A 13,792-nucleotide genomic window follows, 5' to 3' on the forward strand; every position below is an offset into this window, starting at 1 on the left:
TTACGAAAAGAAATTAATTAAAAGATTAAACTTTGCAGCACCCAGCTTATCCGTCGGATCTTTCGCCAATCGACTTTCACTTGTTTAAACATTTAGAACAGGGCTAAACAGTATGAAAATAAAGGCAGTCTGAAAAATTTCATATCAGAGTTTATCGATTCTAAAGATCAGAATTTCGTTAAGATAGTCATCTGCGCATTAAAATCTTATTGGAAAAAGTATATCGAAGCAAATGGAGCATATTTTAATGAAATAAACAGCTTTTGGAAAAAGATATGCAATTGACTATATTTTTCATTATATTACAAATTATATATAAACTTAAAATTCCGACATTTCATATACACCAACCTAATAAATTGAGAGGATTCTATCGTTCATCGGTCACCGTAATGAATAATGTATTCGAGATGCATTGTAAAGTGGATCACTATGTTAATCTGTGTTTACACGCAGTAAAGGGTCCAACCTTTTAATGAACTACCGAATGAAAACTACTGCCTAATCTAAAAGAAAATTTCAATTATAATTCCTGGATTAACGACTTAAGACAAGTAGATAATCATAAATAATAATGAAATAAAGTAATACTAGTAATATAAATAAAAAAAGAAGATGATCGAGGCCGTCGCTCGTATCCTGTAACAGGAAATGCCCGAGCGATTTTAAAATGCAAACTGTCGACGTCGGTTCGCGGCGGTGTCGCTTACAACACACGCAATTGTTCCTCCGGAATGCTAAACACTTCTGCGAAAAGTCGTCGGTTAAGTGGAACCGTAACGAAGATTAATACCGTTTCTTTGGTTTCGCGAGAAGCAGAGAAGCTGCGAAACCCTTTTCGCGTGGTCCAGCAGCAGCGGCGGCGGCGGCGACGGCGTTTAAAAATAACGACCTTGACACTCGGGCTCTCGGGAGTTAAGAAGAACGGCGAGTCGATGGCGCTCCTTGGCGTCCGCGCTCGCGAGAGCAATTAACGGCGGATTGCGTGGGAGTAATTAAAATGTTCGAAACTACGGCACGCGGTTAGCTCGGTATAACGACGCGCGTACGCGGGCTGCGATCGTGTTGGAGGCTTGCACGTGCAACGCTATCTTCGCGGGAAGCTCGGCGGCGCGAGGCCGCGTACGGCTTGATTAACGCGGACGTTAATGAGTGCGCCGTCGGCTCGTTTGTCCGACGGGACGTCGGTATCGATTCGGATTCCGCGAACAATTTAAGTATCACGGCGACGAGATATATCCCACGGTGCTCCGGAATTTTGCGAAATCCAGTCCGACGACGCGTCGCGGACGTTTACTCGCGGCGATGCACACCGGTGGTATCGATCAACGTCTACGAGACGCGCGCGGACCAAATCGAGAGGATCGCGATAGCTCCTCTTCGTTAACCCCTCGCGCTACCATTTCTTTCGGAACTGCCTTGATTGCCACTTGTCCGTTCTTAACTCTTTCGCGACGGCGCACCGCTCTGCCATGCTTCGACGCCAATGTACAGGGTGTTCGATAAATGTCCAACAATTTGAAAATAAGAGGTACCTAAGGACGTTCAACGCCATGACTACGGTAGTCTTTGATACGCACCGGCCTTACAAATGTTTTGGCTAAAGATGCCCATATCAAATTTCTTACATTCCTAATGTGTCTCACTTCTTTTGTTACGTTTGTGCCTTTTGTCTAATTGTGGTAAGATCTATCGGAATAATCATCGACAAAATTGTCACGACGCCTATAGGAACTCTCAGGGTTACAAATACTAAATTTCTAAGCACCTATAGGCGGTCACAGTAACCAAAGGGTTAAAATACTTGGCTCTATAATCTGTAAACGCGATCCCGTAAAGTCCTGCGTCGAGTTTTAAGTCGTCAACCAGAATCGGTGAACGAAATATGGAACGAACCAAATGGCTGGCGACTTTACCTAATTTTAATACAAATATTATCGTGCTGTATTTTTGCAGTGCAAGAATCAAATAGCTGACAATAAATAGATTTTTTAAGCACGAATGTTATATAGAAAAAACTATTTATCTTTAAAATCGAATTATTAATCGCCGTAACATTTACTGCCTATTACATTTCTAAGCACCTATAGACGGTCACAGTAACCAAGGGGTTAATAAACTTTTGTAGTATGAAATGACTACCGGTTATAGTTGACCTCAACCTCTGTGAACCAAGCAGCGTCTGCCGTATATAGACATCGAGAAAGGGTTAATAATTTCTTTGATGAACCGAGAGGATTTTTATTTCCCGACTGTCTTCATTCTATTCTATTTTCAGACTTTGACGACAGAGGATTCAGATATCGTTTCGATTTAGAAGAAACGATTGGCAGTGGTATTTATTAAATTATGTACGAAGCGGTCGTCACGACTCTGACTCGTTATTATAGCGCAAGTGGTTAATGGACTGTCACCCCGTCCGTCCAGATGAACGTTCGCCGGTTAAATGAGTTTACCTTGACTTTGAGGCTTTTATCTCCGTCCCAAGTTTCTCGTACCACGATAGGATCAATGGAACGAGCGATCCTACCGTATCAATATCTCGACTCTCCAATAAATTCCAAGTGCTTGGAGGATAATGCAATCGATGTTGGCATTCACTATCTTTTAGAAGCAATATATCAGATTCACAAAATTTTTGAATCAAATTCATATATTCATTTGTGGGTCATATTTAGGAAAAATATAGCATATGTGCCCATAATTATGAAAGTAGTCGAAGTCAACATTTTAAAAAAATGAGTTTATCGGTTATTTTACACCACAATATTTTAAACAAAATTTATTTAATATAATTTTGACGATATCGTCAAAAATGAACCATTAGATGGTGGTTGTAATTTCAACATTACATGGAATCCATTTAGTGTTAATTATGAAAGTGGTCTATGTCAAAACATTAAAGAAATTGTATAAACATAACTTGAAAATGGCGCATGGCCTTCTTTGACGCATTTCTGAACTACATAATAAACCGATAAAATGAAAAATGACAATCAAATAACAGAAGCGGCAATTCATTCCTGTTTCTCTAACGATATAATTCAGTTGGGCTCTTCGAAACTAATTATTGACGGCAAATAATTTATATATTTTACCTCTATGTCGACAGATAGCGGTTCAGGTAAGTTACTGACAACATACATATTATGTGCATATATCAATTATTATTCGGATATGATGTGATCTGCATATTATTATGCTCCTGAATTCCACGTTTTGGATCTTTCACCTAAAAGAGGAATACATTCTTCCAGTTTTTTAGGAACATTTCAAAAATCTTAAAAACTCGAAATGATAAAAATGCATTACTTTTTTAGAATCATTAATAAATGTGCATGAATTATTTCATTAAAGTTATTGTTTCAAATAAAACTCATAGTTCTTTATTGCTTTAAGTCATTTATAGGACATTCAGTTAATTTTGAAAATGGTCCAAGTTAATTAAAACTTTAAAAACATTTTCGTATGAAATTCACACAAAATTTCATACTCATAATAAATCTCCATTAATCAAGACTAATAACATTCTAAATAAAAAGATCGCATAATGTAAAAATATATTTCAATTTATGCAAATGCAATTCATTAAATATCTCGAAACAAGAAATATATGACTTAGACCACTTTCATAATTATGGGCACATATGACCCACCCATTTTTGTATTCTTTCCAATACAAATAATAATACAAATAATATAAAATGCCGCCTGGCTTCACCCCGAAGGGGATGAACGTGAACTCAAGTGTTTTAGGATAAAGCAATGCCTGCGATTCCTAGCTTAACTTCAGTCATACAGACAGACAGTTGTTACCAGCCTTCGATAAAGAGTGATCTGCTTTACCCGCAAATAATCTGATCGATACAGAAGTTTGCTACGTTGTCGCTGGTTGGTAAGAAGAAACCTGCATCGGAGACTTACCTAGGCATGTCTTGGAGTTGTTTCGCTCTCTGCTTGTATCGTGAGAGGGCGAAAAGGAGGGCGAGGACCGGCCAGAGGGTTGATCCCGCCGCCAGTTCCACTGGATTTACGGATCCCACGTCCGCCCCGAGGGCTCGGAGCGCACCCACGCACAGGCTCACGTTCTCGACCTGTGTAACGCAAACGTAACAAATCAGAATCCATCGCACGCACAAACCAAACCCCGGTTGCCGGGTTGTTTCCACCGAACTGCCGTCGACTACGCGAGAGCGACGATGTTTATTATATCGATCATTTTTCAATATTTACCAATTAGTTGTCTGTCAGTAATTTTACGTAAAAAATATTGTACGACGATATCATATTAATGTTTATTACAGTGCTTGAAATTTACCCTTTTTACACGGGTTCGAAATAACTAGTGATTATTTAACATTGTTAACACTGATCAGTTTGACATTTTTATTTCGAGTATACCGAAACGACAGAGTTGCTTCCATTGGAAATTGTCGAATAGATTCGTTTGTACGTTGTTATACAAATTGAGAGATATTTCAACAAATTTGATAATTTGCGAATGACAAAAGATGCGAGACACTTTCCGACCACGGTATGATTAGCTTTGACACGATTCGTAATTCGAGAGTCGATCGACAGGCTATTTTTCTTTTTGGGTTTCCTATTGATCCCCGAGGACTCGTTCGAAACTAACCGGTCACTAATACTGGCAGCTGATTGCGTAACCTGCGTTGTCAAATTAAACTGATCGTGTCTCTCGTATTATGTTCGCAGTAGAAAGAAAGTGAAAGATACGACGAAACTGGGCTCGGTTACGCTGCTGCTGAAATATCTTCTACAATTGCAAACTAACGTTCTATTGTGCATTCTATCGAATTTAACGTTACGACCGTCGGCGAGCTTTATTACATCCTATAAAACAGTTTATTGAAATGGAATCGTTTCGTAGACCAGAATTTTTAACGCTTAAAAATCGTCAATAAACTTGTTGGTAAATGAACGAGATCCACGAGCTTCTTATAATAATGCACACAGTTCTAGAATAATGAGAAAACTGGTATATCGTATAATCAAAATATTTAAGAAATATTAATTGTTGTTTTTTTTATTTTTTAAGTTTTCTCCTACTTCTTAGATCACTAAACGATTTCACCAATACTGACACACCAGAGAAAAGAAAATTTATTGGCAAGATAAGACGATTACATTTTCAGTTATTCTTTTTAATTTTACAATATCTTGGGCGATCGGATCAGAAATATATTATATTTGCGACGTCTATTGATTACTGCATTTTCTTTGTTTTCTTTTATTATCTTTGCACTACCATCGTCCGGTTCTGCTTCTCTTCCGCGGAACATTGGAACGAAATAGTTACTAATCTTATTTTAGCGTGGTTGAAAATCAATATTATCTTCTCGCCAACCTAATCGACGCATTGCGCAAGGAGCGCACTTAACAGCCGTTTTTGCAGAAGTTTGTTCAACCTACTTTATGCTGTATCCAAACCAAAGGAAGTTGGACGCAATTATCTCACCGCCGATCGTTTGTTTTTACGTTCGAGCGAATTGTTCTTTCATCGACACATTCGACTAAACTAAGTTATAATTTAAACGTGAAGTATTTATAACCCGCGTAAAATAATCTCCTTTTGTTTTATTTCATTTTATACATTAGGTCTACCGGAAAATTCTATCCGTTCTGTAAAAGAAAGAAAACAATAAATTTTGTATGCACCTAATATTTATTATATTGTTATAATAATTTAAAATAATCGTAACTTATGCCCCGTTGCAGGGTGATGGTGATTTATTATATGAATATCCTTTTGAGAAGTATATGTCGTAAGACAAAAATGACATTAGCGGACAGAACTCTCCGGTAGACTTAATATATACACTCCCAAATAAAAATATAGCACACGCGTGCTATCTTTGATTTCTCGCATTATAATTATGGTACAGGAAATGTGCCAATGATACAGAAAGACTACCTTTTACTAATATATAAACATAACTTTTATTGACTTTCCTTCAACAAATTCTCGTCGCAAAAATAAAAATACCCAAATGAATGCAGACAAAATGATAGCACATCTGATTAATATTCCATATTATATAAATCTAAAATAGACAAATATGAAAATGATATAACTGTACCTGTTTTTAATAATGTGTGGAACCTCCTTGGTTCTCAATTACTTCTATCATTCTTTTTAGTAAGGATTTATACAGTACTTTAATTGAAGATTGTGATAAATTTTTCCATTCCTCTTTAATACTGATTTTTAAGTCATTTAAATTTTCAAATTGTCTACCTTCTGCGTAGACAGCTCTTGATAATAATCCCCAACAATTCTCAATGATATTTAAGTTCGGGATGCACGCCGACCACTCCAAAACAGGAATTATCTCTTTTGAAAAATATTCATGAATAATTTTTGCCGCGTGTACGGCAGCATTATCTTGCTGGAACACAAATTTTGGACCTGCAATGCATTGTGCATACTTATCAATTTGGTTCTTTATTAATCTTAAATAACTTGCACTATTTATCTTTCCTTGTATAAAATTAATATCCGTTTTTTCTTTGTAACCTACGCCGCCCCAAATCATTATTCCACCTCCTTTCATTTCTCATCTAATTCTTTTTAATTGTCCTTTTCGAATGTCATGATAATAGTATGCAGTATTATCTAGATCATCCAGACAAAACCGTTTTTCATCTGTAAAAATTATATTCCTCCAGGTTTTCCTCCAGTGTATATGTTTCTTCGCAAATTCAAGGTGTGCTTCCTTATGCTTCTTTGTTAATCGTGGCTTGGCTTTTATTCTTGATTGGTTCATAATATTACTCATTTGCAGCACACATCGAACATTTTGAATATTAGTTTGTATATCAGCTTTGCAAGCAATTTCTCTTGCAGTAGCACAAGAATTAGATGCAGCACGAAGTATATTACTGTTGTCTCACGGTGCGATAGGGTTGCTGGCCTTCCAGTGCATTTTCTTTTACAGTAGTTATTCACATCTTTTAATACGTTATATACAGCTTTTCTGCTTCGAACAATTTCTTTCACAATTTCTGTAATCGTTACTTTCCGTTTTCTTAAAATAAGAATTGCGTTTATGTCACTGTCAGATAATCTTTTACCACGGCCCATCACGAAATGCGACAGATACCAATATCAAGAAACACTGAACACCGACTGATCACTTTAACTTCCTTAAACCTCGCGAAATATTGAAGAAAATCGAAATAAACCTTGAGTGTGCTATCATTTTGTCTCTGTCTATTTGTGTGTTTTCATTCTTCCTAAGAGAATATCTCGTAGAAATTCCAATATAGTTAGTGTTTACATATTAGTAGAAGATAGTCTTTCTGTATCATTGGCACATTTCCTGTACCATAATTATAACGCGAGAAATTGAACATAGCACGTGTGTGCTATCTTTTTCTTTGGGAGTGTATATAAAATATTTATAAAATTGCGATGCTTTACTACGTTACGAAATAAATTTTCTCCGAACGTATCAAACTTCGAAAAGAGAAAGCTATTACAACAATTACGTCGCCGGTCTGGACGGCACGAATCCAAGCGTCCGACGAGTTCTTTCTACAACGTTCCACGAATCCGCGGCCCCAATTTTTGCGGCTTTTTGTCCGAATCCGCGCGAAATGAGCCGTGTTATGGGGTGTCTAGCGTAAACGGAGCTCGGATAAAAGGAGTTGCGACAGTTGATTTCCGGTTTCCTCCGCAGACGGGAGACGGTATGCGACAGACGGACGGGATCATCGAGAGCCCGTAGCACACACGGTGTACCCGAGAGCGGTGTGTACGTGCACAGCTCCGAGGGTAGAAAGAAGGAACGGAAAGGCAAAGGAGGCATAACGCGACCGCGGACTATAGGTGTACACGGTGGACGCGGCACCGGTATACTTATACGACACAACATTCTGCGAAACGTGACCGCCGTGACCATGGCTACCTTGTGCTAGCACGCGTGCCGGCGTGCCACTTTTGTTTCCATTGTTCTTAAGAACCGCGCGCGGCTTCGACTTTTACCCAGAAAACAAACCGCGCTGCACACGTTGCACACGTTGCACACGGGGTGATGAGAGCTGCACGAGCAACGGAAAAGAGAGATGACTCATCCGACAATACCCCGTGTGCCCACGCGTACCTAACAGCAGGATTGTTAGCGCGCGCCGGCTCTCGCGATATCTGCGATTCCGATGAAGACACGAGGATGCTCGAGAAACGCGCGAAATCGACTGAAAAATCGAGTCATCGAACTACGCGCAGTGGCAAATTATTCAGACACTGCTACGATCTCTACATCTACGCTATACGTATATTTTAGTAAACACGGAATAGTTATAATTTAAGACTAAAGCTACCATCGTTTACAAGCAGAGGGGTAATTGGAGAACGGAGAGAGTTTCCCGGCATATCGCTGCGTAAATATTTTCGTGAACGCAAACCCGAGGATTGAGAAGCATTCCGCGGGGAATCGATAAAGGGGTTCGAGGCAATCGAGGCTGTTGAGAGGCAGTCGAGGCACGAAGTTTAGAAAATAGTCGGCTCGGTTTAAGGATAAAGTTAGAAGAACGCGAGCAAAAAGGTAGCCGGTCGAGGCCTCGAATAGAACAACCTGTTGGTTGTACAGCATCGAACCTTTATTAGGAAGCACAATGTCTCCCTCAAGTCCAAGGACTCGTTTTTCGTGCCGGTAGTACACGTTCACTGGGAACGAGAGCGACGCGGTAGACAGAGGAACGCTTTAAAAAGCGTTAACGCTATTTACGACTGTCATCTCGCGCGCGGATAACCCGTGAGTGCTCCGCTCGGAGATCCCGCGTGGATCACGGGGGCCTCTATCACAAAGGACCGAGTTCGACAAAAGCTCGCGACATTTTATCGCGCCGCGACTTATTCTCGAACCTCTAGTTGTTGTTTCGAAGTTTCACCGTTAATGGACCTCGATAAAAGCGGGCCGGTTTGAAAATGCAGCCGCGCCGCGAGAAATGCTTTGGGAAGTGCTCCGATCATTGTCGCCGGTAACATTAACGCTGCTTGATTTATGTAACGCTTTGCCGGCCGGTTACGAAAGTGGATGAGTAAGATCCGGGACTCCTTTGCGAACCGGAATGTTTTCTTCGTCGTCGACAAGTGCCGCGAACTCGGCGAGTAGTTCTTAACCCCTTGTCGTACCATTTTCTTTACAATTACTATGATTAGAACCTTTTTGATCGCACTAATTTCTTCGAAGAAAAAGGAATTTTATATTTATTGTTTGCTTACGTTTACTCTAATATTTAAATATTGCTAACAAGAGAGTAATATCTAATTCTTACTTTAAGGAGCGGATTCGTACCTAACAAGTTATTACCAAAAATCTCCATCGCGATTCTGACTCGTTAAAGTGCGGCAAGGGGTTAATGCTCCAATAAAATTGTTTAGACCGGCTAAAGTATATTTACAGTAGTATTTATATAATGAAATGAATAAAAGTGGTAATAAGAATTACGTTGATCCGACAACGTCGTGTAGACGAAAAGATGCTCTCGTCAATTAGAAATAGCAGCCAGAATTCCAGGCGTTTCGCATCCACTTTTCTCGGACAATGAGATCGCATGATTAATGAGAGAAAAAGTGTCAGTCGTGGGATAAGTCCGCGTTAAAAACGTTGATCGGAGCACAAGCGAGCAATTAACTCGGTCCATTTGTATCGCCGATCAATGGATTCGAAGGTATCGGTTCCCCCGGCTCTCGCTTCTACGCATTGGGCCAGTGGCTTGTAGTTCAAAGATGGAGGCCGAGAGGCAGGAGAACGACGCGACGGAGAGCCAAAGATGCCAAGAGATGTCCTCTTATGGTAGCGTCCTCGCGTCTCTGCCGCATAACGAGGAAACGAAAAAGAAGAAGCGCAAGAAGCTCCACCGAGAGCCGAGGCCTCCCTCCTCTCTCTCTCTCTCCCCCTATCTCTCTTTCTCTCCTTCTCTCTCTTTAACCTTTGATTCCCCGTTTACGCGCATGTCGGGCGTAAGACTCGCCGCGGATTTCGTGGCTCTTGGCACAATTTACAACGAAGGTTTTAATTTCACTTTCGACGCGCAACGCGACCGGCCGACCGGCCGGCCTCTCGCATGTAAAATATTTTCATTTTAGCACTCGGCCCCGAACCGTCCTTACCGGTCCCTGTCACAGAGCTCAGCTGTTTTCACACGTGATTTCGCAACAACTTTTCACGGCGCCACGGTTTGCAAAATTACGTAACCGCGAGAAAATACGAAATTCTTGAAAGCGTTTCCCCGCCTGATACGCCGCGACTCCCATTAATATTTCGGCGCTTTTTAAAGCGCAACGATCTTCTTAAAACTGGACCGATCCGAATCTTTTTTTATGCGGTATGTCTAGTAGTGTGCTATACAATGAGGAGAAATAATCTGGAGAATATTTAATACCGAATTAACAATAAAAGACACCGTTCCTTGTGTAAAGAAAGGCGGTGGCTCTGTGTTACTTCTTGGGGATGCGCGTCAGCTACGGGTATTTGTCATTTGCATTGAATAATTATATACGAATAATTCCAGTATACCATATTTCCAGGTTGGACAATTTCGTTGAATATTCTCACCGCGCGAGTATCCATAACTTAAATAATCGGTACACGGAACATGAAGATGTTCCAAGATTTCGTTTCGAGTCACTCGTTCGCAACGATTCGTATAATCGTTCGAGTCCTCTTCCATAAAGTTCTTAGCTTCTGGCACGAAAACCGACGAACGACTCAATTTAGCGGTTTCTGCAAATGTCCAATGTAAAAGTTTAACGAGACAACGGTGAACGACAACGAAGCCTAGCAGGCAACACGGAATTGCTCGGACAGCAAATACAGACAGAGAATACGATCGAATTTATACGGCCTTAACACTCGGAGCCAATTCAGCGGAACATTTATTTCCGTCGGAAATCGTGATTGCGCGGATAAAAAGAGATTAGCTCGATTCGCGATTGGCGATCACCGGTCAATAAGAGGCTTGATTTAATATATTAAAACCGGTCCGTTTCCAAAGGAGCTGCTCGTTACATGCTTCGAATATGGTTGTACCGGCGGTGCCGGCGCATCACGATGCGTCAGTGGTCGGCGCGTCGCGTCGCGTCGCGTCGGTGCACGCGGGACAAAAGTCGTGCGATGGAAACGGTTGCGCAAGAAACCGAACAAGAGGACGCGATGCCCAGCGCGGAGCGTGGAACCGGCGCCGTCGCTTTAGAAATCGAAACTCGTAGACCGACAATTTCGCTTTTCCCCCCCCCCCCCGGATTTTTTCGTTCCGCGTTGGACGAGTCGCGCGCAAACGTGGACGGGATCGCGATTCGCGATAAGTCGGCTAACCCTTTGCCTCGCTCGATAATCGGAATCGCGCGGACGATCGGATAACGAGATCAATTTTGCCGCGCGGTGATTCGAGCAATTTCGTTTTCTAGTATCGTAAATGTAATGCGAGCGTTCGATTATAAGGACAATGCAGAGAACAAGAGACCTAACCACGGCGTTAAAAAAAATCGAGTCGCATCCGTCGTTGCGATGGCAACAATTAAACAACGAAGATCCGCTAGCGATGATCGCCTATTGAAAGGGACGCCAGAGTTGTTCTAAAAGTCGAAGCGTAAAGAAGTCGGAGAATTGTGGAGTGGTCGTGTTCTCGATTTCGATATTTCTCTGTTAATTATTCCAGTCTATATAGTTTTCTAATTTTAAACAACTTTTCGCTAAATACATTCCTACAGTTTTATATTAAAAATGATTTTCGTTCGAAGAATTACCGAGGTACTTGGATGGAAAATAAATCGGTTTGGAGGACGCGATTTTTGTGGCGAGCCTCCATAAGATAGAATCGCTGGGCGGTGAGCCGTTTCTCCTTTAATCGCAAATTGATACGGCGCGTTTCCGTGGTTTCCGCGGCCGCGGCCGCCGGTGAATCATCCGGGGAGACCGACTAAATGTCCTGGATGTTTATGCGAGCTCGTGTTACATAGAAGAGCGCGTTTATGCCGGAGCTGCTGATAAATGATAAAACCGTCGATGCGAGCTGGCCGAACGAACCCGGGTTCGAGACGGAGTTGGATGATATTTTTATTCATTACGAATAAATGATTCGCTCGCGAGTTAAATTTTCGGCCCGAAGGAATTCAATCGATTCTTTATTTGAGATTATTATATCCAAAAATAATAATGAATAATGTCCAAAAACGATTATACATCCTTCACATATTTTGCAATATTACGTGTGAAAGATATCGTTATTAATCGAACAAAATTACTTTATATCAATTGAAATTTAATGTCGTGCAATCAAGAATGTTCTTTAGAACTGCTTTATATTTCTATAATATAACTATTAGGTCGGATAATGCCATATAGAATTTGAATAAGTATGTATATGCTCGTTCGAGACATATATTTTTCAGAAACGTTATTTACAAATTGCCGTCACGCTTACTACGGGTCATAGGTAACGAAATTAAATTGTATTATAAATATTATTAAATGTACGAAAAATTGATTATATCCTTTCACTTCAAAGACAGAATTTTTCGGTAGACCTAATATAAGTATCTGTCCAGATTTGTTTAATTCTTGCTTCGGTAAAGACTAGTAAAATATTTGATCTCTTTATGTCCCGCTTGTCAAGAATCTATATAATTGAAAATAATATGCGAAACGCTGTCTTTATAAACATTAACCAGCATCGAATACTCTACATTTCTCATTTCCTAAACAGATATAAAAATAATTAGGAATACGTAACGTAAACACATATAAAAATAATTAGGAATATGTAACCTAAAACACATATAAAAATAATTGGGAATAAGTAACCCAAAAAACATATAAAAATAATTAGGGATACGTAACTTAAACAAATATAAAAATGATTAAGAATAGGTAACCTAAATAGATATAAAAATGATTAAGAATAGGTAACCTAAATAGATATAAAAATGATTAGCGGCATTGAATGGATCCGTTCAAGTCGATTGATGTGGCAATCGTTCGTATCGGTGTCCTATTTTAAAAAAGAAAATAGGTAGGACCGTTCTCCCCTCTGTTCCGTTTGCCGCAACCTTTTCGCTCCCTTGCTCCCGCGATAATTACGAAGCGGCCGAGCCCGAATGCAACGACGAGTTGAAGAAGCACATGGCCCGTGACAAGAAAAGCCGGTCTATATCCGACAGATAAATGCGATGGCTGTTTAACACCGAGGAAAGCCCCGAAGGCACGAGCCATCTCTAAAATTAATCGTTCTATCGGCTTTTTGTGCGACCAGGAAACGAGATTAGAAGTTGTCCCCAGATGCCGCGTCCCGCCGACACAAATTCGTTTCTTTTCAAATTATTTACTTTGAAACCACTCCACTTTAATTATTCCACTTTGTATAGTATACAGCGATCTACCGAGTGTTATACGACTCGTGCAAACTATTCGGCGGCGTTGAGAGTAAAAAAAAAATATAAAAAAGAGCAGCAGAGAGAACATTTTTAAATTTGAAAAACTTGAAAGTTAACAACTTTTGCGAACTTGAACTTAACTCGTCTCGTACGGTTAATGCGGCGCTTTAAAGGCTTGTCTTGAACATCTTCATCGAAAGCACGATTTGCTAACGAATATTTGCGGTCCAACGTACTTCGGGCCTTTAATTAAAACTTCCGAAGTTTTTAATTAGCGATTAAGACGCTGGTCGCAGAGTCTGGAAGCCGTGAACTTGTCTTTACATAGCCAAGGTAACTAGAAACGAAGTCGCTTAATTTCATAGTAAATTTCGCACACTATTTCTTTCCGAG

General features: G+C 40.3%; 1 protein-coding gene across 2 annotated transcripts in view; it reads right to left on the bottom strand.

Annotated features, from left to right (window-relative positions):
- Positions 1–13,792, bottom strand: part of Sick (sickie) — a 283,816-nt gene that overhangs the window by 196,305 nt on the left and 73,719 nt on the right. For both annotated transcript variants that reach the window (XM_078180306.1, XM_078180307.1), the window contains one exon: positions 3,925–4,094. In XM_078180306.1, the coding sequence (XP_078036432.1) occupies positions 3,925–4,094 (170 nt within the window). The remainder of the gene's footprint in view (positions 1–3,924; positions 4,095–13,792) is intronic.

This window comes from Augochlora pura, chromosome 5 (assembly GCF_028453695.1).
Source record: "Augochlora pura isolate Apur16 chromosome 5, APUR_v2.2.1, whole genome shotgun sequence".
Classification (NCBI taxonomy): Eukaryota; Metazoa; Arthropoda; class Insecta; order Hymenoptera; family Halictidae; genus Augochlora; species Augochlora pura.